General features: G+C 38.5%; 1 protein-coding gene and 1 pseudogene across 1 annotated transcript; one reads left to right on the top strand and one right to left on the bottom strand.

Annotated features, from left to right (window-relative positions):
* Positions 1–503: 503 nt before the first annotated feature.
* LOC124501852 (RNA-binding protein 8A-like) lies at positions 504–10,344 on the bottom strand (annotated as a pseudogene).
* Positions 10,345–12,839: 2,495 nt separating this feature from the next.
* KLRB1 (killer cell lectin like receptor B1) lies at positions 12,840–26,197 on the top strand. Its single transcript, XM_047066786.1, has 6 exons — positions 12,840–12,986; positions 18,908–19,006; positions 19,669–19,743; positions 20,955–21,109; positions 21,705–21,820; positions 25,279–26,197. Exons 1-6 carry the CDS (start codon positions 12,902–12,904, stop codon positions 25,424–25,426), a joined length of 678 nt encoding a protein of 225 aa, XP_046922742.1. The 5' UTR covers positions 12,840–12,901; the 3' UTR covers positions 25,427–26,197.
* The last annotated feature ends 238 nt before the right edge of the window (positions 26,198–26,435 follow it).

The raw sequence follows: 26,435 nt of genomic DNA, 5'->3' as shown, positions 1-26,435 counted from the left end.
GTGTAATTAACATACAATGTTATGTTCATTTCAGGACTACCACATATTGATTCAACGATTTCCTACATTACTTGGTGCTTAACCACGGTTAAGTGTGGTCACCATATAACATTATTACAATATTCTTGACTATATCCCCTATGGTGTACTTTTTGTCTTCATGACTCTTTATTTTATAACTAGAAGTTTATGCCTCTTAATCCCTTTATCTCTTTTACCCATTCCCCCACCCATCTTCCCTCTGGCAACCATCAATTTGTTCTCTGTGTTTAAGAGTGGGTTTTTTTGTGGTTGTTGTTTCTTTTGTTTTTACGAAACAAAAATGGAACATTTATTTATAACTAAAACAAAAGCAAAACAAAACAAAAACAAACAAAAAACTCCAAGCACGTAGAGTGAGAGATGAAATATAAACACAGTGAGTTCTACCCCACCCTTATTTCTCCAAGCCTCCATGGTCAAATAGAATCTCTGGAGAGAATATCTGGACAACAGAGTTGCAGTCAGTGCTGCCTCTAGTCTGGACTCCTGCTGCGTCTTTGGCCACCTCTCCTCTTGCCCCTGGGTGGACCTTGAACAAAACACCAGTCCACACTGGTGGCGCATAAATGCTGTCCCATAAAATGCTGCCCACTGAGTTCCTCCATAGCAACCTGGGTCTCCTTGAATGTTTCTTACTCAATTAGAATATACCCCTTCAGGTATCCTGTATGCCTGTCCACGTTGAGGTGGATGTTTTTTTATTTCCGCACACTCTCCAAATTTGTCATGGGTGTCTTCTCCGGTGACTTCCTCCTGGACTCCAGTGACAAATAGAATTCAGCCTTCAATAGAGTGCTGTGGTCCAGGTTCATGGCCATCCTGTTCCACACTGTCATAATCCTCCCACGTCCGTGCTCGAGACCCTTCTTTGAAGCCAAAGCCATGTCCCTTCCATTTCTTCACCTTTTCTTTCAGTTTGTGGACGCTTTCCTCCCTGTCCTCATCCGTGGCGAAATCCTCGCTCCTGGCCGCATGAGGACCCAGTTCTTGAACAGTGTTTTTTTATTCATTTATTTCTTTGTTTTGGTTTTTAGGGCCCACATATGGGTGAAATCAGATGGTATTTGTCTTTCTCTGACTGACTCATTTCACTTAGCATAATACCCTCCAGGACCATCCATGTTGTTGAAAATGGCAAGCCCTCATTCTTTCTTATGGCTGATTAATATCTTTATCCATTCATCTATCCATGGCTACTACTTGGGTCGCTTCCGTATCTTGGCTCTTGTAAATGATGCTGCTATAAATGTAGGAACGCATGTATCTTTTCAAATTAGTGCTTTTGTTTTCTTTGGGTAAATACCCAGTAGTAGGATTACTGGATCGTATGGTATTTCTGTTTTTAATTTTTTGAGGAACCTCCATAAAAAACCCAGTTTCCCACAGTGGCTGCACCAATTTACCTTCCCACCCATCTCACATGAGGTTTTGGTTTTTTTTTTTCCTCTACATCCTCACCAACACTTGCTATTTCTTATCTTTTTTATTCTAACCATTCAAGGTGTCAATGTATCATATTTCTTTATCCATTCATCTCTCAATGACTCTATGGGTTGCTTCCAACTCTTGGTTATTGTGAGTAGGGTTGTTCTGAACATGATTATGCAAATATCTCTTTGGGCCTCTGCTTTCAATTTTTTTGAATGTATACCCAGAAGTGGGGTTAAGATGTCATATGGTAGTTTCACTTAAAAATTTTAAGGAAGGTGTGATGCAAGCAAAAACACCCTTCGGACAAGCACAGGACCTGATGTGTCTGACAAGATGCAGGGAAGAAAAAGACGGCCAAAGGGGAAATAGATCGTGAGGTGAGGAGTCAACATGGTGGAAAAATAGGGGGACCCGGAGTTTCCTCATCCCTCAAACACAGCAGTATAGAGGCCAGAAGACTTGGAATTCTGGGCATCCAGGCTACAGAGTGACAGAAACATCTCCAGGGGCCCACGGGAACACCTTGGCGGTCCATAGGTGCATGATTGCAAGTTGGGAAAAATAAAATGGGTGGTGTAGGCACAGAGAGGAGGGATCCCCTTCTGTGGAGAGACACAAGGAAGAGAAAGAAAGGCTGTGGAAGTGTAGGATTGTATTTGGACAAGAGAAAAATCATGGAACAGGGAATGGAAAAAAAGAGAGAGAGAGAGAGAGAGAGAGAGAACCAATTTCTAACATGATCCAGGGTTGCAGGACTTTCTCCGAACTGGGGCCTGCCATCCTGTACGGGTGCCTATGGGAGAAGAAGGACCAGCTCTGGGATCTGTAGTGAGCTCAGAGGTACAGTTGGACAGAGCAGTCCTCTCCCTTAAGTGCTACGGGGAAAAAACATGTAGCCACTCACCAGCCCACCAGCCAGAGGCCCTTTGTCAGCTTGCTGGGTGGAGTGACACTACCCTGGAACAGGGGCACACAGATCAGGATCCTTTAAGACACTGGGGTTTGCAACCCAACCAAGCACCTGGGAGGCATGGGAGACTGTGGAGCAGGACAAACCGCCTGATTCATGCTCACGCGGCACTGTGAGGACGGCCTGAACAGAGTGGTCTGGGACACCCGGTCAGGGGAGGAGAGACGGGGGTGTCACAATTTTTCTGCCCATCACCAACAAAGTGGGGCTTCAGGGAATGGGACAGAGGGTCCACAGTGGAGGCGGGGCCAACCTACACAAACCACGCCCCTCCTGGTAACCTGCGTATCTAATGGAGCAAGACTGACCCTGACCCAGCCAGACGGCCCCTCCTCCAGACCAGTGCAGCCACTTGTTCCAAGTCACCATCAGATATTGGTCCAATGGTTTTGCATTTTCTGATTTGATTCTCGGTCAATTCTTTATATATATATGTATATATTTCCTTTTCTTCCTCTTGTTTCTTCCCTTCTCTATTCTAATTGTGGTTTGTTTAAGCAGACACTTTTGATCTATTGTTTTGCACCACTTCTGTATCTCCTTCTTTATTTTCCTCTCTCTCTGGATTAAGCCATATAGTTCCTCTAATTCTCTGCCTGGTCAATATGTTTTTTCCTCTTCTCTCTTTCCCCACCCCTGTCATTTCTCTCTTGGTAGGGGATAAGGCTTTTTCTGCCACCTCCCCCCCCTTTTTAATTTTTTTCCAGGGTACTTCAATGAACAAATCAAAGCACACTTGATGGAAGATCCAAATCACCACTATGAATAGGGAGATAAATCAACCAGGGTCACAAAAAGAGAGAGCATGCAACATACTCCAAAAACACCTCCTGAAGAGCCAGGCCCTGGGAAGTGTATGACCCCTTTTAATATAATAGTGCTCACAGCAGCAGGACACATAATAAGCTATTAAGACACATAAGGGACAGAAAACTAGCCAAAATGACAGAACAGAAGAACTTTCCTCAAAAGAAATTACAGGAAGAAATGACAGCAAGAGAATTACTCAGAACAGATATGAACAATATATTTGATCGAGAATGTATAATAATAGTTACAAGATTAATAGCTGGGCTTGAAAAAAGCACAGAAGACATCAGAGAATGTATTGCTACAGAGATCAAGGCACTAAGAGACAGTTACGACAAATTAAGAAATGCTGCAAAGGAGATGCAAAATAAACTACTTGCAGTGACAGCAAGGATGGAGAAGACAGAGGGGAGAATAAGTGAGAGAGAGGATAAAATTATGGAAAATGATAAAGCTGAGAAAAAAAGAGATAACAAAATACTAGACCACGAGGGGAGAATTAGAGAGTATCATAGGAGTTTCTGTGTCATAGGAGTTTCAGAAGAAGAAGCAGAGAGAGAAAGGGGCAGAAAGGTTACTTGAAATTCTTATCAAATTATAGCTAACAACTTCCCTAATCTGGGGAAGGAAGCAGACATCCAAGTCAGGAGGCACAAAGAACTCCCTTCAGATGAACAAGAATAGGCCTTCTCCATGGCATAACATAGTGAAACTGGCAAAATACCAAGATAAAGAGAGAATTCTAAAAACAGCTAGGGACAAACAGGCCTCAACCTACAAGGGTAGACACATAAGGCTACTAGCAGACCTGTCCACTGAAATTTGGCAGGCTAGAAGGAAGGGGTAGGAAACAGTCAGTGTGCTGAATAGGAAAAAAGTATGCAGCCAAGAATCCTTTATCCATCAAGGGTGTCATTCAGAATAGAAGGAGAGATAAAGGCTTTCCCAGACAGGCAAAAACTAAAGGAGTTCATGACCACTAAACCAGCTTGCAAGAGATCCTAAGGGGGACTCGGTGTGTGGAATGCTGCAAAGACTACCAAGGACCAGAGACATCACCACAAGCATGAAACCTGCAGGTAACACAATGACACTAAATCCATATTTCAATAATCACTCAGAATGTAAATGTACTAAACACTTCAATTAAAAGACATAGGGTATCAGAATGGATAAAAAAAATAAAAAATAAGATCCATCTATATGTTGTCTACTAGAGACTCATTTTAGACCCGAGGACACCTTCAGATTGGAAGTAAGGGCATAGAGAACAATCTATCATGCTACTGGAAGTCAAAGAAAGCTGGAGTAGCCATACTTATATCAGATAAGCTGGATTTTAAACTAAAGACTGCAACAAGAGATGAAGAAGGGCATTATATCATAATTACAGGGTCTATCCATCAAGAAGAGCTAACAATTATAAATGTTTATGTCCCCAACGTGAAAGACTTTAATAACTTTAATAATTTTAAGAACTTTAATACTCCACTCACAGAAACTGACAGATCATCCAGGCAGAAAATCAATAAAGAAATAATGGCCTTGAATGAGACATTAGACCGAAAACTTGACACATACATTCAGAACTTTTCATCTAAAAGACACAGAATCATGGAGCCCCTGGGTGGCTCAGTCGGTTAAGTGTCCGACTCCGGCTCAGGTCATGATCTCGTGGTCCGTGAGTTCAAGCCCCGCATCGGGCTCTGTGCTGACAGCTCAGAGCCTGGAGCCTGTTTCAGATTCTGTGTCTCCCTCTCTCTCTGACCCTCCACTGTTCATGCCATGTCTCTCTCTGTCTCAAAAATAAATAAACGTTAAAATAAAAAAAAAAAGAAAAGAAACAGAATCCACATTCCTCTAGAGTGCACATGGAACATTCTCCAAAACAGATCACAAACTGGATCACAAAACAGCTCTCAATAAATACAAAAGAATTGAGATCATACCATGCATACCAGATCATAATGCTATGAAACTTGAAACCAATCACAAGGAAAAATTTGGAAAGCCTCCAAATGCATGAAGGTTAAAGAACATCTTACTAAAGAATGAATGGGCCAAAAGGCAATTAAAGAAGAAATTTTAACATATATGGAAGCAAATGAAATGAAAACACGACAGTCCAAACCCTTTGGGGTGCAGCAAAGACAGTCCTCAGAGGAAAATACATTGCAATCCAGGCCTAGCTCAAGAAACAAGAAAAATCCCAAATACAAAACCTAACCACACACCTAAAGGAACTAGCAGCAGAACAGCAAAGAAACCCCAAAGCCTGCAGAAGAGAAATAATAAAGATTAGAGCAGAAATAAACAATATAGATTAATAAAAAAGACCATTAGAAAAACCAATGAATGTAACAGCTGGTTTTTCTTTTTGAAAAAATAAACAAAATTGATACACCCCAGCCAGACTTCTCTGAAGTCTGGGAAAAGAGAGAGAACCCAAATAGATAAAATCATGAATGATAGAAGAGAGATCACAACCAACACCACAGAAATACAAACAATGATTAGAGAATCCTATGAAAAATTATTTGCCAACAAACTGGACAACCTGGAAGAAATGGACAAATTCCTACACACCTACACACTCCCAAAACTCAAATGGCAAGAAATAGAAAATTTGAACAGACCCATAACCCATAACAGACCAAGTGAAGAAATTGAATGAGCAAAAATCTCCCAACAAATAAGAGTCCTGGGCCAGATGGCTTCCCAGGGGAATCCTACCAGACATTTAAAGCAGAGTTCATACCTATCCTTCTCGAGCTCTTCCAAAAATAGAAATGGAAGGAAAGCTTCTGGGCTCATTCTATGAAACCAGCATTACCTTGATTCCCAAACCAGATAGAGACCCCATCAAAAAGGAGAAATACAGCCCAATATCACTGATGAACATGGATGCAGAAATTCTCAACAAGATACTAGGAAATCGAATTCAACAGCATAATAAAAGAATTTTTCACATGATCAAGCGGGATTCATTCTTGGGCGGCAGGACTGGTTCCATATTTGCAAATCAATCAATGCGATACAACACTTTAATAGAAGAGAAGATAAGAACCATATGATCCTGTCAATAGATGCAAAAAAAAAAATGTGACAAAACATAGAATCCTTTCTTACTAAAACAAAAGTCGCGCTAGAAGGAACATACCTTAATATCGTAATAGCCATATAGGAAAAGCCCACAGCTCATATCATCTTCAATCGGGAAAAACTGAGACCTTTTCCCTGAGATTAGGAACACGACAGGGATGTGCACTGTCACCACCCTTGTTTAACATAGTGTTGGAAAGTCCTAGCCTCAGCAATCAGACAACAAAATGAAATAAAACGCATCCAATTTGGCAAAGAAGAAGTCAAACTTTCACTTTCCACAGATGACATGATACTCTACATGGAAAACCCAAAAGACTCCACCAAAAAGCTGCTAGGACCGATACATGAATTCAGCAAAGTTGAAGGATACAAAAGCAATGTACAGAAGTCAGTTGCATTTCTATACACAATTAATGAAGCAGCACAAAGAGCAATCAAGAAATCGATCCCATTTACAATTGCACCAAGAACCATGAGATACCTAGGAATAAACCTAAGCAACGATGTAAAAGATCTATATGCTGAAAACTATAGAAAACTTAATGAAAGAAATTGAAGAAGACAAAAAGAAATGGAAAAACATTCCGTGTTCATGGATTGGAATCACAAATAGCGTTAAAATGTCAATACTATCAAAGCAATCTACACATTCAATGCAATCCCAATCCAAATTGCACCAGCGTTCTTCTCAGAGCTAGAACAAACAGTCGTAAAATTTGTATGGAACCACAAAAGACCCCGAATAGCCAAAGTTATGTTGAAAAAGAAAACCAAAGTGGGAGGCATCACAATCCTGGACTTTAGCCTCTACTACAAAGCTGTAATCACCAAGACAGTATGCTATTGGCACACGAACAGACACACAGACCGATGGAATAGAATAGAGAACCCAGAAATGGACCCACAGAGGTATGGCCAACTAATCTTTGACAAAGCAGGAGAGAGTATCCAATGGAAAAAAGACAGTCTCTTTGGCAAATGGTGTTGGGAGGTTGGGACAGCAACATGCAGAAGAATGAAATTGGACCACTTTTTTACACCACACACAAAAATAACTCAAAATGGATGAAAGACCTAACTGTGATACAGGAAACCATCAAAACCCTAGTGGAGAAAACAGGCAACAACCTGTTTGACCTCAGCCTCAACAACTTCTTTCTTGACACGTCTCCAAAGGCAAGGAAAATAAAAGCAAAATGAACTATTTGGAGCTCATCAGGATAAAAAGCTTCTGCATTGCAAAAGAAACAATCAACAAAACTAAAAGGCAACTGAAAGAATGGGAAAAGATACTTGCAAATGAAATATCAGATAAAGGGTTAGCATCCAAAGTATATACAGAACTTACCAAACTCAACACCTGATAAATAACCCAGTGAATAAATAGGCAGAAGACATGAATAGACCTTTGTGGGAATGCAAACTGGTGCAGCCTCTCTGGGAAACAGTATGGAGGTTCCTTAAAAAATTAAAAATAAAATTACTCTACAACCCAGAAATAGCACTGCTAGGAATTTATCAGAGGATATAGGAGTGCTGACGCATAGGGGCACATGAACCCCAATGTTCATAGCAGCACTTTTGACAGTAGCCAGATTATGGAAAGAGCCCAAATGTCCATCAACTGATGAATGGATAAAGAAGATGTGGTTTATATATACAATGGAATGCTACTTGGCAATGAGAAAGAATGGAATCTTGCCATTTACAACACCACAGATGGAACGGGAAGGTATTGTGCTAAGTGAAATAAGTCAGTCAGAGAAAGACAAATATCACATGTTTTTGTTCATATGTGGAACTTGAGAAACTTAACAGAAAACCATGGGGGATGCAAAGGGGAAAAAAAGTTTCAGAGAGTGAGGCAAACCCATAAGAGACTCTTAAACACAGAAAACAAACTGAGGGTTGATTTGGGGTTAGGGGAGAGGGGAAAATGGGTGATGGGCATCAAGGAGGGCACTTGGGATGAGCACTGGCTGCTGTATGTAAGCGATGAATCATGGGAATGTACCCCCAAAACCAAGAGCACACGGTATACACTGTATGTTAGCTAACTTAACAATATATTATAAATAAGTAAATAAACAAACAAACAAACTTTTAAGGAACTCTTTTATTTTACTTAGCAGTTGCACTATTTTACTATTCCAGCAACAATATACAAGCATTCTAATTTCTCCACATTCTTGCCAACACTTGTAATATATATTTTTGTAATAACCATACTAACTGGGTATGAGGTGATATTTCACACCAAGTAGTATGGTTTTCATTTGTTAAGATGATTAGTGATGTTGATCATCTTTTTTATATGCTCATTGGCCATTTTTACGTCATCTTGGAGAAATGTCTATTCAAGTTTTTTGCTCATTTTTTTAATCAGACTCTTTGATCTTTTTGTTATTATAGATGAGTCATAGAAATTCTTTATATATTCTGTATATTAATCCCTTATTAAAAATATGATTTGCAAACATTTTCTCCTATTCTGTAAGTTGATTTTTCACTCTGTTGATTGTGTCCTTTGATGCACGAAAGACTTAAAGTTTAATGTAGTACCCATTTGTCTATCTGTGCTTTGGTTGCCTTTTTTTTTTTTTTTGAGTATCATATACAATAAAAAATTGTCAAGTTCTGGGGCGCCTGGGTGGCACAGTCGGTTAAGCGTCCGACTTCAGCCAGGTCACGATCTCGCGGTCCGTGAGTTCGAGCCCCGCGTCGGGCTCTGGGCTGATGGCTCGGAGCCTGGAGCCTGTTTCCGATTCTGTGTCTTCCTCTCTCTCTGGCCCTCCCCTGTTCATGCTCTGTCTCTCTCTGTCCCAAAAATGAATAAACGTTGGAAAAAATAAAAAAAATTTAAAAAAAATGCTTTAAAAAAAAAATTGTCAAGTTCAATGTTATTAAGATTTTCCTGTATGTTTTCTTCTAGAAGTTTCATAATTTTAGGTATTACATTTATGTTGTTAATGCATTTTGAGTTAATTTTTATATAAAATGTAAGATAAAATTCCAACTTTGTTCTTTTGCATGTTGGCAGATACTTCCCAACATCATTTACTGAAGAGACTCTCCTTTCCCCATTAAGTAGTGTTGGTGCCCTTGTTGAAGATAATATGGCCAAAAACATGGAGTTATTTCTGGTTCCTATTCGTTTTTATTTGTTTATTTGCCTGTCTTTATACCAGTTTCACACTGTTTTTATTACTGTAGCTTTGTGATATGTTCTGAAATCAGAAGGTATAAGTTCTCCAACTTTGTTCTTCTTTTTCAAGATTGATTTATTTGAAGTTCTTAGGGATTCCATGTGAATTTTAGGATGATTTCTTTCTATTCTGAGAAAAAAAGTGTTACTGGAATTTTGATAGGAATTGAATTTAATCTGAGTTAAATGTGAAGTATGCACATTTTAATAATATTAAATCGTCCAATCCATGAACATGGGATATCATTCCATTTATTGATGTATTATTTAATTTCTTTCAGCAATGTTTTGTAGTTTTCAGTGTTCGAGCTTTTCATTTTCTGAATTAAGTTTATTCCTCAATATTTTCTTCCTTTTGATGCTTTTGTAAACGTAATAATTTTCTTCATTTTCTTTTTTTCCCATGTCTACCTGCAGTACTGCAGCTCTGCTTGCTGCTCACATCAGTTTTCAGTGGCTTCTAAAGTTGACCCAGTCCCCTAAGCACTCTGCCTTAAGCAAGACAAAAACCAGTCCCTTAAGTAGTCCTCAAACAACCTGGAATGTTGGATGCACGAGCCACTCTGTTTTTTTCCCCCATCATGAAAGAAACTACATGGGATTTCCTCATGATATCTCCACAATATGCTGTGTAGGAGTAAGGGCACTAATGAGTGTATCAAATGCTGGGAGCTATCATACCCCTTTTGTTGGAATCTCTTCTTAATTTTACAATGCCCTGGGTGCTGCGGCTTCTCAGCTCATCTCTGGAGTTCTTACTGAGGTATTCTTGTCCACACATTGTTGTTAATTTAGTGGAAGAAGATGAGCCTGTGGCTTCCTAGTCTGCCATCTTACTGAAGTCACCATTTTCTTTTATATTTTAAGCCTAGAGTGGTTTCTCTTTTTTTTTTCAACGTTTATTTATTTTTTGGGAGGGGACAGAGAGAGACAGAGCATGAACGGGGGAGGGGCAGAGAGAGAGGGAGACACAGAATCTGAAACAGGCTCCAGGCTCTGAGCGGTCAGCACAGAGCCAGACGCGGGGTTCGAACTCACGGACCGCAAGATCATGACTTGAGCCGAAGTCGGACGCTTAACCGACTGAGCCACCCAGGCGCCCCCCTTTTTTTATTTATTTATTTTTTTAACGTAGTATATTCCTAAATTCTGATAAACTTTTTGCAAAAGTGCCAAGTGTAATTAGATGAACATAACTAAAAGCATTCTGCAGGTATGAATTCAGATGAAGGTTTTATTTTTTATGTATACAATAGCGGTTGCACAATAAAAGTCTTTTGTGATAGATGATTGTGAAGACGGCTGTAGCAAACAAAATGAAACATCAATGTGTTGCATATGTAGTATGGACAACTAAAGACTCTTCTTTGTTTCTACTTCTAGCCAGTTCATTCTTTCGTAGCCCACAAGACTTCTACAAGTTTTGCTTGAAGGGAAATAAATGTCTTTGAAGGGAGCACTCAAATAAATTAGTTTTCATTTGGCTACTGTGGATTCCAAAAGTCACAGTCATGCTTCATTTAAATGAAACTCTAGTATGCCACACCATGATTTCAATCCCCTGAATTATCAGACTTCTGTTCACTCTGTTGATCTTTCTCAAATATCCTCACACTTTTCACTTGCTACATGATTATTTCTTTGTGTGTGGTTCGTGAACCACCTCATTAATCTGGGATGATTTTTTTTAGCACATCCCCCACCTTAGCCTAACTGTGTCTTAGGAAAGGAAGGATACATGTGGCAAGAGTCTACAATATTAACAAGTTTTTGGGTGGTCCCTATATAGACACTAAAATTTGAGAAACAGTATTCTATATAGGTGACCCAGTATACCCTTCCATAATCCTGGCAGATTATGTTTACTTTAAAGATTTAGATGAGGTCTGTGACAAAACCAAATATCATAGCACAAATAAAGTGACTGCTAGTTACCAAATAGTCAGATACTTAAGGAACGTTGTCATTGAATCACTGAAGAGAGCATATAATGAATGGTATTATCAACCTAAGCTTGTTTTAGTGATTCGATATATTATACTCAAGACTTTCAGAATTTTGGGGGAAGGTGAAATATCCACCTTCTAAATATTGGTGGATAACCATTGGCGCATCACTCTAAAAATTAAACTCTTACAAGGAAATAAAAAGAAATAGCTTAGAAATTTTTTAAATTCAGAATATTACCATCAATCATGCTGGATATATTTTTATAATACAGGAAAATATATTTTTCATATGTTTCTAAAAACAGCAACCCTTTTTATTTTTCCCACCATCCACTTAAAGATGCATAGATTGTAAATGTCATATGCTTTCTTTTCAATTCTCACACATGCTTACTTTTTTCGTAAGTATCCGTAGCATTTAAAGAATAAGAGTGTGTCTCTATAACAGGCACAGAATGAAAACTTTTCTTCTATGAATAGTCACTTCCTCCTTCTGGGGAATCAAAGCCGGGAGACCACTTCCAGTGTTCAGTGATTCTGAGCATTTGGTACAGTTCTGCTCTGATTACAGCAAGTGACTTTGAGGAAATCCCTGGTTTTCTCTCGTATCATTTGCAATGTGGGAATGTCAGACTTGGTGGCATCTAAGATCCTGCTCTAAGGTTCTATGCCTGAAAATCCTTGAAAAAAAGGAAATTCTACAGACTCAAGGCCTCTACTTTCTATAATTCTGGTAGATTTCAATTTTGTACTTATGTGGAGACTCTGTTATAGTCACGAGTGCCTTTAGAACTAAGCTAAGCATGGTCTATGGATCTTTAGCTATTTGCTTTTTTAAATTATGTTATTAAGGGGCCATGTCCACATTTACAATGCCATTTTTCATATTTCGTAGCTTGATCTACAGCACAGATATTTCACAAAGAATTTAGAACTTTTGAAAGGCATCCTGCCATTTTTTGCATAAATGTTTACTTTTTACAACATTGCATTAAATGTTATTTCTCTTGATTACTGAATCTTTTTGGAGAGTCCCTTAAATTTGCACCCTAGATGAATGTCTCATTTGTCTCATGCCGGTCCTGACCTGGAGAAAGATACTCAAAAGGGAGGATTAGAACAACAACAAGATCTTCCCCAAATTTTGTCAAACAGCTGACCAGTTAACTAGCAAAGTAGACGTTACATATCTAAGTATATTGGAAACTCAGTAAGTGGATTGTCTCACTAATTTACGGAGAAACCCCACAGCTAAAAGTGTAGGTGGGAGGAGATACAAAAGAAACAAAAAAGCATTTCAGACTGGGCACTTCCTTTCGCTGATCTTGACTCATAGCACTTGGAGTCTGTCCTTACCCACAAGTTTTGTGCCACGTTCTCCTGCTTGCAATGGACAGACAAGTGACATATGCTGATTTAAACTTATCCAGGGGTCCTTGCCTGGAAAGGTCATCACCCCCATCTCTTCCTCAGGGTAAGTGCCTTTTGTTTTCCATTTGGCATTTGTTTGTCTTTCAGAGTTAGATTTTTCTCTTATATTGATGGTTTTAAATCACAGCTCTGAGGATAAGCAGCAGTCCTATATATATAGGATATATAGGATATATATACACCATATATATATATATATATATGGATATATAGGATATATAGATATATAGGATATATATATATATACATATATATATGGTATAGCATATCTTACCTGTAGGTAACAGTAACTGTGACGAAAAGCACACACCTAGTAGATTTCTTTTTTTATCAAGATATTAGTGTGAAGAGTGAACATCACTCCTATTCCTGAGCCTTGGTTAAAAACCAGGAAGAAATATTTTACACGTATGAACAAAGTAATATTTTAGAGACTTCCTATCATGGTAACGTACCTTATTCCAAATCCTTCCCCAAAATACTAATGCTAAGTTTTACTGCATTCCCTCCCATAGTGTTTCGCCCCCCAATATGAAGTATAAGTGCAATGATTAATATCCTTCGCTATCCAAAGAGAAGGAGAAAATTTTTTCTAGAAGAATATCATATTCAAGATCAAAGACCTCAACATAATTATAATCTGATAGTTTCTAACTTTGAAACTTGATGCTTGAAATGTATCCTGGTTTCGACGGAGATAAGCCATGAGACACTGGAGAATATCATTAAAAGAACCTATTTGACACTTGTTGGAATCAGCACTTTTCTGTGTCAGAGGAATTAGTATTTTCAGTGGGAAAAAAAAAAAAAAGGGTAACGGTCATGTGAGGTAATAGGTGACGGATGCCAATAGCCTGGAAATGGATGAAAAAAGCCCAGAAACTAGGCAGAAAATATGCACGGAATTATCATGATGTTCTGAAATCTAACCAAATGTACTACTGGGATTATTATCTAACCTGAAATTCATTTCATATTGTGCTAAACATTGGGTTATAGCCTTTTAAGATGATTTGGTATAGATTTGAAACTACTAAATTATCAATGTTCTAAATTGGGAAAAAAGGCTTAGGGTTACCAAATAAGTTTCACTATGCTCTTCATTATGGGGGTTAAGGGGAATTGGAGGATCTTGATAACTACAGTCAGGGTTTGGTGTGGCCACAGTTATTTTTTAGGGAAATAATGAGACTTTCTCTTACCCTATTCAGATCTAGCAAAGGTGGAGAGGGAGGAGGCTGGTGTTTAAAAGGGATGACCTAAAGTGAATACAGAGAAAGGCAGTGAGATTTTCCTCAAAAATTACTATGACCCCAAATCAGTGCGTCCAGAAAATTTGTCCAGTCTGATCATATTTTTGTCCTATTTCACCATCGTGAAAGGAAATCTGAAACAAAGTAGAATAAGGCCAACAAAACGTGTAATTTAAAAACACTGATCTGATATTACAATTATTGCGAAACCACTGCTGAGCTCCTTGGCTAAACTCTTCAGGCTGTGGTAACTGTTAAACAGTGAACGCACCAAAAGGAGTCAGCGAGCTAGACGGAGATGTGAGCTGTGACCTATTTTGTTATAGCCAATGGTTTGGTTCCTTAGAAAAGTAAGTAAGGTGTTTGTAAAATGCCTCTAGACATTGTTTGTTCATTCAAAAATAAACTATTGGTTTTGAAGCTACAGCAGGGAACAAAATAGAGAAAAAATATTTTCCTTTACTGCAATTATACTACTATAAGAGACATAATAAACAAATAACTGAGTATATGTAAAAAGATCATGTGATATTTAAAACATTTTTTTTAAATGTTTATTTATTTTTGAGAGAGACAGAACAAGCAGCGAAGGGGCAGAGAGAGACACACAGAATCTGAAGTGGGCGCCAGGGTCCAAGCTGACAGCACAGAGCCTGATGTGGGGCTTCAACTCACAAACTGCGAGACCGTGACCTGAGCCGAATGGGACGTTTAACCAACTGAGCCACCCAGATGCCCCAAAATATCACGTGATATTGAGTGAAATTGAGAAGAATAAAAAATAGAAGTAGAATTTAGTTTGGTGGGGGGTACTGTATCAAATGGAATATTTACAGGAGGTGATGATAAGAAGACATTTGAGTCAAGACCTGTCAAGACTTGTGGGACAAAGTCATGCTTTCTGGGAGAAGAGTCTTTTAGGAAGCTGGACACACAAGTGCAACCTCCCTGACATCAGAACTTACCTGTCATACTGTAGGAGAGCACGCAGATTAGGGTGAAATATCAGCATGTATATATGGAGAGCCACAGGAGATGAAGTTAGAGAGGTCATTCGAAGCCAGATTGAATAGAGATCTGCAGACCACTTTATAGACTTGTCCACATTCAAATCTCCATAGAAAGCCATTGAAAGGTTTAGAGCAATGGAGTAGAATGGTTTAATATATTGTTTACACCCAAAGAGTAGCCCAGAGTGGGTATTTCCCAATAACTAAGGTTTACTTGGCTTCTTCAACTTGTTATTGTAACTCCATTAATTTCAATCTCATATAGTGCAGCAGAAGAACTTAATACAGAAGAGCATCCCAAGCACAGGACCTTCCATTCAATTCCTTAAGTTTTATCAAGAATGAAGAAGTATCTTTAAAAGTCACTTCAGGCGCACCTGGGTGGCTCAGTCAGTTAAGCATCCAACTCTTGATTTCGTCTCAGGGATGACCCCAGGGTCATGGGATTGAGCCCCATGTTGGGCTTTGTGCTGAGCATGGAGCCTACTTAAGATTCTCTCTCTCTCTCTCTCTCTCTCTCTCTCTCTCTCTCTCTCTCTTTCTCTCTGCCCCTCTCCCAGGCGTGTGCTCTCCTTTTCTCTCTCAAAAAAAAAGTCACTCCAAATTTCCTTTGAGCTATACAGATGGTCCCCTACTTACTAAGGTTCAACTTGCAATTTTTGGACTTTCCAATGGTGTGAAAGCAATACACTTTCAATGGAAACCATACTTTGAATTTTGAATTCAATCTCTTCCCTGGCTAGCAAGGAGCGGCACAATCTTATTGCGTGATGCGGGGCAGTGGCAACGACAGGTCCCCATCAGCCACACCATCATGAAGGTCACAGCCAATGCAGTCATCCTGTTCCCGTGCAACCATGCAGCTTTTCACTTTCAGTACACTATTCCGTAAATTATGAGATTTTCAATACTTTATTCTAAAATAAGCTTTGTGTTAGATGATTTTGCCCGAGCTTAGGCTAATGTAATTATTCTGAGCCCTTTTAAGATAGGGTAGGCTAAGCTATGACGCTCAATAGGTTAGGGATAGTAAAACTATTTCCAAATGACTATCTTTTCAACTTTCACTGGGTTTATGGGGATGCAAGGAATATACATAAGGAACAAATTGAGGAAGATTTGTAGTTTTTAAAAAAGATTAAAAAAATAACATAATATTTATTGAATAATTACTATGTGCCAGATACTATGCATAGCATTTTAGAAGAATTGTCTCATATAGTCCTTTCAAAAACCTTATGAAGTAGATATTAGTCTACATCTTATAAGTGAGAAAATTTGTCACTTATGAAGCTAGAATACCTTGCCCAAAGCAACATGTTCAAGTACAGATGTGCTAGATTTGAAAGCCTCTGCTTCTAACCACTGCTGTGCTTCCATAATAAATATTAAAATAGTCACTATATGTCTCCATTTTGCAAAGTTTCACGGGAAAAAAAGGACGAGGAAGGAAAGAGACATAAAGGTAAAATAATATACATATCTACAACCGGAAGGAGTGATATTTTAGGGCCAGTCTTAGGTTCATTGACTGCATTTAGCCATTCTGTATCACAGTGGTTTTCATTAGAAGTTCTAGGTCAATGTTAATCAAATTTGGTGTTCTCAGATTCGGATGTATGCCCAGAGTTTAGGAGTCCCCTCTGGGTACTTACTCATAGGTGATAATCTATGTGTCACTACCTTGAATCTTACCAATCACCTGTTTCTTCCCATAATCTTTGATCACATTAGCTATTCTAAATTCCATCTACTGGAGAACATTTTAGAAAGAGCTAAGATATGAATGTCAACATACTAACTAAGGGGACCATTAGTAGTTTTCTGCAAATTGGGTTGCACAAAATTATTGCCAGGGACAGTGTAAAAAAACAAAGTGCAAATGGACTTGTAAGTCACTCTGGAACATTTAAGAAGAATAAAAGATAGCATTTTAACAAACCTGGTACTAATATTCTTAACAACTGACTCAAATAAATGTCTATATAGAGAAATATTAGAAAAAATATAAAAAGAATAGATAATATAAATAAATCCAGAGCTTTAGATAAATTAAAAAACCTTTACTTGTAAAAGCCCTCTGCTCTAATAATATAATTTAGAAAACAACTTGTAATATATCTTACAGCTATATTATATATATGTGTGTGTATATATATGTGTATATATGCATGTTATGGCTATATTACATATATATGTTATATATGTGTGTATATGTGCATGTGTGTGTGTGTGTGTGTGTGTGTGTGTGTGTGTTACAAACCAAATGAGAGCAAAAGGGGTCTTATAATTAAGTCAGAGGTATAGGCATTACCTAAACACAATTTCAAGTGGAGAAACTAAGGTATGAATTACTAGACTAATTCCTATCAGAGTTGATTCAATTTTGGAATCTGAGCTGGTGTTTTCCTGCAAGTTTTTTTATTAGAACATTACTCTCAGGGGCACCTGGGTAGCTCAGTCAGTTCAGAGTTCGACTTTGGCTCACATCATGATCTTGCGATTCGTGAGCTCAAGGCCCATGTCGGGCTCTGTGCTGACAGTGCGGAGCCTGCTTGGGATTCTCTCTCTCTCCCTCTTTTTCTGACCCTCCCCCACTCACACTCTGTCTCTCTCTCTCTCTCTCTCTCTTAAAAATAAATGAACATTAAAAAATTAAAAAAAAATACTCTCATTATTTTTCCCCATGAAATTTATAGTTTTAAAGATGTCTAGAACAAAATATATTGATAAACTTATGATTAATTTATGCTTCCATTTCATTAATTAATATAATCACAATTTCTTTTTTTAATGTTTATTTATTTTGTGAGAGAGAGAGGGAGCAAGAGCATGTGTGCTTGCAAACAAAGGAAGGGCAGAGAGAGAGGGAGAGAGAGAATCCCAAGTAGGCTCCATGCTGTCAGCACAGAGCCCAATGCAGGGCTCGATCTCACAAACCATGACACCATGACCTGAGCAGAAATCAAGAGTCAGATGCTCAACCAACTGAGCTACCCAGGCTCCCCCATAATCACAATTTGTGATAAACAGGATAAACATGAGACACAGTATACTGTAAATGATATGATTGCAGAGAAAAACAAATGTATTTGATATTTTGTTAGACTATGCAACGTTGTAGACATAAGCTCATGTTATGTTATATTCATCGAAATACTAAAATAATATGCAGCCTCATAAAACACTCTTCTCTGATTCAAGTTGGAGATAATTGCTTTAGACAACAATAAAGCAGAGGAATCCATGTCTAAGAATAGAATTGTTGTGTGTCACGAGAACCTAAAATGGTACTTAGCACAAAATACAGCCTCCATAGAACTCATTCTAACATATCTTGACTGGATGAAGGCCATCCTTTTTAGACAAAATTCTTTGACTTACTTCCTACAATAGGGCATGTGCTTCATTTTCATACAGCACTTGGCAATTTTTGAAACTTTTCACATCTATCCCGTTTGATTGTTACACCAATCTTTTGTACCTAAGACAAGCGTAAATATTTCTGTTTTACTCATGAGCCAAATCTCAGGTGGATCTGACTGAGAACCCATCTCGTGGAGCTCTAATATGGCTGATAAGCGTTCTTTCCTGCCCCCAGCTCCCAACTTGAATCTGTCTATATGCGACCCAAACCACCTTTGCTTTTTGTTCCAGATGGACCCAACCAGTTAACTAAGTGTATTTTCTTAACTTCTCAGACATCTGTCAAGGTCCACCTTGGCATCAGTTGGCTCTGAAACTTGGTTGTACTGGGGTTATTCTTCTTACCTTGACTGTGATTGGGTTGAGTATTTCAGGTAAGTGATTCAAGATCATTTGCTTCAGAATACATATTTTGTTCCTATCACAAATATTAGAGTATCAAATAATTTGGCAACCCCCAAACTTAGCGAAAGACCGATGAAAGAAAAACAATTACAAAACAATGCTTTTAACAATGCTCAGCCCAAATCTACTCTGTGAACTTCAGCTTTTTGGATTTCTGTTCCTAATTGTTCTGATCATCTTCATGAGGTGTTTCAGATGTGCTCCAGAACTAAAATTAGATCACCACTCTAATAAAGACATGACAATAACAAAGATAATTTGAATTTTCCATTATTTACAGTTTCTTCAGTACCTATTATATTCCAGATTGCACTAGGCAATCTCTCCCATGGGGTAGGCATAATTATATTCCTCCCGAAAATGAGAAAGCTTGGTCAGGAGTATAAACAACTTAAGAGTAGATAACAGGTAACAACGTCTATGTAAGTTCATTGTTAGGTGTTTTTTCTTGTTTGTTTGTTTACGTATGCTGTGTTCTAACTAGACCCTTTGTTACTACATAGCTATTGCCTTTATATTCTACCCACATTCAAGCTTGTTGAGATAACACAGTTTCCCGAAGTGATAATAACATATCCATTTTGCCACATTCAGCATTTAATCTTCTTACTGGTTTCTCCTTATTTACTAGTAATATTCTTAAGACAAAACTTGTCAATAGAAGAAAGCGGTGTGGATGTTCACGAGAACAGGAATGAAACAACAGGTAATTTTGTAGCTTGGAAGTTCCTAAAAATAACAGCTCGTATTTGACCGATACCATACATTACATTAGTAAAGGCTCCTAACAACCCATATATTCAGATAGTATGAGCTTTCTGACTTTATGTTTGATAACCCTGGGGAATGGGAGGGTTAAGCAACTCACTTAGGGTCATACACCAAGTAAGAGGCGACAGTGGAAATTGTACCTGTGGCCTGACCTCAGAGCCGATGATCTTAACCACTAGGTCACACTTCCACACTTAGAGGAAACAAAATAAGTATTCTGAAGCCAATGATCGTGAATCACTTACCTGACACACTCCACCCCAACACAGATGTTGCTGCTAGAATATTCAAGAATTAACAGCCAAATATCAAGTTAAGAAGTAATATACGCACCTAAGTGAAACAGTGGATGATTTTAGTGAGCATGTCAAACAGTTAACTTTTGACTGAAGTTAATTAGTAAAACTGAAATATAAAATAAGTTTCTAAATATTTATCATATTCACTACTAAGAGGTTAATCTTGCTTCACGAAGCAGTGTGCATTAATAAAGACACTGTGGTTGAATGACTGTAGTAAAATATGATTGTGGATGGTGCACATGCTCCCAGATCACCAATTTTAAGCAACCTGGAAAATCCTTCTGGAAAATGTTACCCAACAGATTGCACTAAGTAAGCAAGTATATACTTTGGCAATTGGAAATTTTCCGTAGTACTGGTCATCAATTTAGGGCGATAAATTATATTTGCTTTGCAGTTTACAAGTTGTTTGAGGTAAAAACTCCTTTCGATAAGTTTGATATTGTTGGATATGTACTAGAATCAACACTACTGATGAGCTTGAGAAAATTCAGGAATAGTTTTGACTCTTCACACCATCTGATTATGTGCACTTAAATTATTCTGTCAGTGCCTTAAAAAGTAAGATGTGGCTGCATAAATGATTTGAATGGTCTTTTCCTATTCTAACACTCCATGATTCCATTTATGCTCCCTACAACTGGTCATGGATTTCCAATTCTTGATATCAGAATGGAGAGTGTCAAAAACCTCAGAATTATAGCAAATCCATTCATTGTTCTCACAATGATAATCAGAGACTTTTGTGCATTTATGATGACTTGTGCGTGTGTGATTGGTTGTGGTGGGTGGAAACAGGAGAGAACTATAACACTTATTTATTTCATCTTTCTCTTTACTTCAGAGAAACCAGATCTGTTAAAGTGTCCAAAAGATTGGCGTCTACTCCGAGAAAAATGCTTGTTTTTTTCTCTCGCTTCCAACACTTGGAACTACAGTCTAGCTGACTGTTCCACAAAAGAATCCAGTTTGCTGCTTTTTCGAGATCCAGAAGAATTGGTAAATAATTAAATAAGATACCTTAATAGAACTTAGCACTTTTTTCTAACCTTACCACGGCCTTTGGGGTTCAGCCCAAAGGGGCTATGCAGATACAAGTAGCAACTTTGACTTCAAGAAGCTCACAATCCGAGAGACGAAACAGACATATAAGGAAATAATTGAATGTAATTTGATGAATGCAACAATATAAATATAGAGAGTAATATCACAAAGAAGGAATAATCAACTCTGATGGGGAGTTAGGAAAGTCATCATAGATGAGGTAAGACTTGAACTCAGTTTTAAATTTTTTTTTTTCAACGTTTATTTATTTTTGGGACAGAGAGAGACAGAGCATGAATGGGGGAGGGGCAGAGAGAGAGGGAGACACAGAATCGGAAACAGGCTCCAGGCTCCGAGCCATCAGCCCAGAGCCTGACGCGGGGCTCGAACTCACGGACCGCGAGATCGTGACCTGGCTGAAGTCGGACGCTTAACCGACTGCGGCACCCAGGCGCCCCGAACTCAGTTTTAGAGAAAGAATAGAAAAATGCAAACCATGAATAGATCACACAGATTCAGTATTCCGCCATTTTGTTTGCTTTATTTATAGAGACACGTACAAAGCCTGATACCTAAAAAAGAATTTCTGTTTTGGATTGGATTAAATTTAACATTATCAGAGAAGAAATGGAAGTGGATAAATGGGTCATTTTTAAATCCAAACATGTGAGTATTCGATAAGCCAATTTGAATATTCACGCTATACCAGCTTTGTATTTCGAGAACGTAAAATTGTTATGAAAGACTGAGTTTTGTGGTTTCCATTTGGCTCAGAAATTTTCAAGATGTCCAGAATAGACTTAGAAGATGAACGATTCTGAAGCTGGTTGGTTGAAAGTCCCATATGGGAAAAGACATCAGCCCTTTAGAGCAATATATATATATTTTTATCTACAACAGAGATTTAGGAAACAAGGAATAGATAATTTGGTGGCGGGGTGGGGGGGATGGGGATCGCATTAAACAATCTCTAGCTGTAGGCTTTTAGCATGCAGAATTATTTAAGTAGTGTTTTTCAGTGAATTAAAAAAAAAAAGTAAATATCAAGAGTGTGGAACTCAGGCCGGAAAGCCTTACTGATAACGTAAACAGTCGATTAACATATATTTTAAATACATTATAGTTATTCTACACTGTATTCTTGCAATTAGCTAGAGAAAAGAAAATGTTATTAAGAAAACCATAAAACTAGAAAATACAGTAACACACCGTATTTATCAAAAGACCATGTGAAGTGAACGCATATAGTTCAAACCCATGATGTTCAAAGGTCAACGGTATATTTTAATAAGAGGTGCAAAGGAGACAATTATTTGAGGGGATGCGATGAATATGGCATAGGCCACAAAGGATCTATTAGCTATTTTCTATTGGGTGTCTCATTGTAATTTTTTGTGTAAGCTGTCCAAGAAAATTGTCGGTTCAATAGGAGGGTTGATACTACCCAAATAAATTACATATTTTAACAGAATTAATGGATAATTGTGTAACAAAGGCAGAGAATTTTTTCCTCGGAAGCAAAAGTATGCATTCAAATAATGTTTCTGTAAAGAACTTCTTTTGATAAGTTGTTCAGAAGAGATGATGTTGTGTTGCTTTATTTTTTAACTTATTTTAATGTGTATTTATTTTTGAGAGAGAGACACAGAGCATGAGCAGGGAAGGGGCAGAGAAAGGCAGACACAGAATCTGAAGCAGGCTCCAGGCCCCGAGCTGTCAGTGCGGAGCCCGACGCGGGGCTCGAACCCACAAACTGTGAGATCGTGACCTGAGCTGAAGTCGGACGCTTAAACCGACTGAGCCACCCAGGCGCCCCTGTGTTCCAGTTTTTGAGTCTGTGAAGACTTCAATCACATTTGTATAAATGAGAGTTAAAACTTTTTTATCATTCAAAAAACATGAGGAATATGAGGAAAACACATGAGACTTAAAACACAGGAACATGTCCAAGTTTATCTAAACTATAGTGTAAACGTGTAAGGAAAAGTGTTAAACATTGAAACATATGTTGGCTTAATTAGCAAATTTTTACGTTGTTTGACACATGTTCTAAAATATTTTTTAAAGGTGATTCTTCAAAAACATTATTTTAGGGGCGCCTGGGTGGCTCAGTTGGTTAAGCGTCCGACTTCGGCTCAGGTCATGATCTCCCGGTCCGTGAGTTCGAGCCCCGCGTCGGGCTCTGTGCTGACAGCTCAGAGCCTGAAGCCTGCTTCAGATTCTGTGTCTCCCTCTCTCTCTGCCCCTCCCCCGCTCATGCTCTGTCTCTCTCTGTCCCAAAAATAAATAAAAACGTTGAAAAAAAAATTAAAAAAAAATTATTTTAAAGTCTAAGTGTTCCGAGGTAGAATAAATTTATGAAAGGGCAAGCCTACTCTTCCTGGTGGATAAAATGTGCTTTCACACCACACATGTATACCACACACACACCAAAAACAACACACACACGTCAAACACACATCACACATACACGACACAAGCCACACACAAAATACGCTGACTACACGTATATAACATATGTACTCCATCGGGGCGCCTGGGTGGCGCAGTCGGTTAAGCGTCCGACTTCAGCCAGGTCACGATCTCACGGTCCGTGAGTTCGAGCCCCGCGTCGGGCTCTGGGCTGATGGCTCAGAGCCTGGAGCCTGTTTCCGATTCTGTGTCTCCCTCTCTCTCTGCCCCTCCCCCGTTCATGCTCTGTCTCTCTCTGTCGCAAAAATAAATAAACGTTGGAAAAAAAAATTTAAGAAAGAGTATTCATTAAATTCTGCTTTTATTTTAACTGTCAGCCTGGCTTTCAGCTAAAAAAAAAAAAAAAAAATAGAGGGTGATAGTAATTGTTTTTGCAGGATTGATAGGGATTAAATGAGATAAGGTAGAGAACCAGGCTGAGATCTGGTTAAGGAAAGCCTAGGAAGCCATTGACGATCTTTTGGAAAGAAAGTCTTTGATTTGGCCATCTAAGCATTAAAAAGTTATCTTGTAAAGCGGAAGAAGGAATCAAATGGGTAGAAGAGATAAAACATGGCGGACTTTGACAATAGCCCAGTTGAGAGAAGTTCATAATTTGACTAGGGTGTCAGACACTAGGAAGGAATCGGATTGGCTGCTCAGGCCGAAAGGGCTGCATGGAGAAATGCAGTGAAGGAACAAAGAAAAGCTGTGACAGACCCCTATCCTCTTTGTTTAAAATTGGTTAAGAGAGTCTTGAACCATCCCATCCTGGCACCTCACCTTAGTGACGCCTATTCCCAATACATTCCATAAGCCTCATGCGTGTTGGAACCAACGACATTTTGAAGCAGACACTCACCAATTTCTGTTTGGAATGAGGAAAAATGGAAGCCTCTGGCCCATACCACACAAACTAAGCCTCTTTTTTTTTTATTTTTAAATGTTTTTATTTATTTTTGAGACAGAGAGAGACAGAGCATGAGCAGGGAGGGGCAGAGAGAGAGGGAGACACAGAATCTGAAGCAGGCTCCAGGCTCTGAGCTGTCAGCACAGAGCCCGACGCGGGGCTCGAACTCACAGACCGTGAGATCGTGACCTGAGCCGAAGTCGGACGCTTAACCGACTGAGCCACCCAGGCGCCCCGCTAAGCCTCTTTTCTAAGCTGATCCAAATTCTGTAGACCCTGCATGTCCGTCACCTGTTGTCTCCTTAATATGTTTACTGAGCGCACACTTGAAGCATTGTCAGACCTTCACATGTGCTATCTCAATGCCTCCCCCAAATATCAAGTAGTCCTGTCCTATTTAAGAAAACTGAAGCTCAGTAAAGTTAAGAAACTTTTCACATGTATTAAGGACAGAATAAGAATAAGAAGAGAGCCCCAGTTTGCAAAGCTTGGTGTTTGTTTGTTTGTTTGTTTGTATATATTAGTTTGAAGCTTCTTGGTAGAGAATGCTTTTCCAGTGAAGATAAACTGGAAAGGGCCGGAGATTTATTATTAGCTTTAAATTAAAAGTTTACACCATTAGGTTTGTGACTGTGCGCTTGCTCTGTACTCAATAATTTAGCAGCCCATTGTTTCCTGAAAGTTGTAGGAGACGCTGGCTGGATGAGGAGAATTATGTGAGAAAATTCCAAGCACTAAATGACGCTTTTCGTTTGCTCCACAGATTACATATTGTTGGTTATACTAAGAAAAACAGCTGTGTTTACGTCTCACCGACAGGAATTTTTTCTGAGGACTGTGACACAGACAATAAATGGATCTGCCAGAAAGAACTACAACCTGTCAGAAATAAGGCGTTTTCTGGCTCTTGACTATGCATTCCCTCTCAATTTCTCTACTTTCCATCACAGGTCTCTGCATCTATACAGCTAACCTGGCCCGATGTATATCTAGAAGCACAAAGTGAACCAATACTGACTCTTCTAAAACTGTCGTGAATCTTACAGAAGTTCACGGCTAACCTACTCATTGTATGAATGAGGAAGCAAATACATAGGGAAACCAAGTATCATTTTAAGATACAGTGATGTTCCATGGAGAGGAGCCCAGACCAGCTGACTGGTTTCCAGTCTTGGCCTATACATGTGGCCTTCATTGATCCCCTCTATGCTTTAGCTCACCTCTAGAAAAGTTACAGTAAAAGATTTCTAAAGTCCTGTGGATATTTCATAGTCTATGATTTTTCATATTATCACACAACTGGATTGTTCCAGAACATTGGCCTAAGTCCATTCTCTTGACTCTGATATCAGAATCTCATGACCAAAGGAACTTGGGAAGGGACCTAAACTCTTCCGCCATTCCAGTGTTCTTCCTATTTTAATTTTCTCATTACTTTTTTATTTTCCTTCTATGTCCCCTTCTCTCTAGGCTCACACACAGGCGGTAGGAAATATGTAATTAAATTTTTCATTATTTAGTGAAAAATAAGTGATTTTTTTCATCAAAAGGGAAATATTTATTCAGATAAATGTCGGGAGTGTTCACTTTTTAAAAATATGCCACATTTTCTATGGAGATCAAACAATAATAATCCTGGACTTATTCTGTAAGGAGGTTTACAATAAAGTTTCTGAAAAATAGGTACCTACTTACTTTGATCATTCAATGCCAATTTGAATTACACAAATTCAAATACATATAATAATGACCTAAATATTTCAATTTCTGTTTTTCATGATGACTTATAATACTTGTTAATATAAAATTTTGAATATACCCAAACCCCAAAGCATAATTCATTTTGTGTCAGATACTTGGGAAATAAATTACTTAGGGAGACATTCTACACAAGAGCGTCATTACAAACGATGTAACATA

This window comes from Lynx rufus, unplaced genomic scaffold (genome assembly GCF_022079265.1).
Source record: "Lynx rufus isolate CCGP_SWC_20201006 ecotype Redwood Valley unplaced genomic scaffold, mLynRuf1.p SCAF_7, whole genome shotgun sequence".
NCBI lineage: Eukaryota > Metazoa > Chordata > Mammalia > Carnivora > Felidae > Lynx > Lynx rufus.
Note: the sequence above shows the minus strand (reverse complement) of the source record. Positions and strands in the feature narration are given on the sequence as shown.

Bases quoted from the DNA above. Each gene is read 5' to 3' on its own strand.
- KLRB1 (XM_047066786.1), top strand. From the start codon at position 12,902: ATGGACAGACAAGTGACATATGCTGATTTAAACTTATCCAGGGGTCCT. The intron at 21,110-21,704 runs GTAAATAATTAA...CTTTATTTATAG, and splicing joins TTCGAGATCCAGAAGAATTG to AGACACGTACAAAGCCTGAT. The intron at 21,821-25,278 runs GTGAGTATTCGA...TTTGCTCCACAG, and splicing joins TCATTTTTAAATCCAAACAT to ATTACATATTGTTGGTTATA.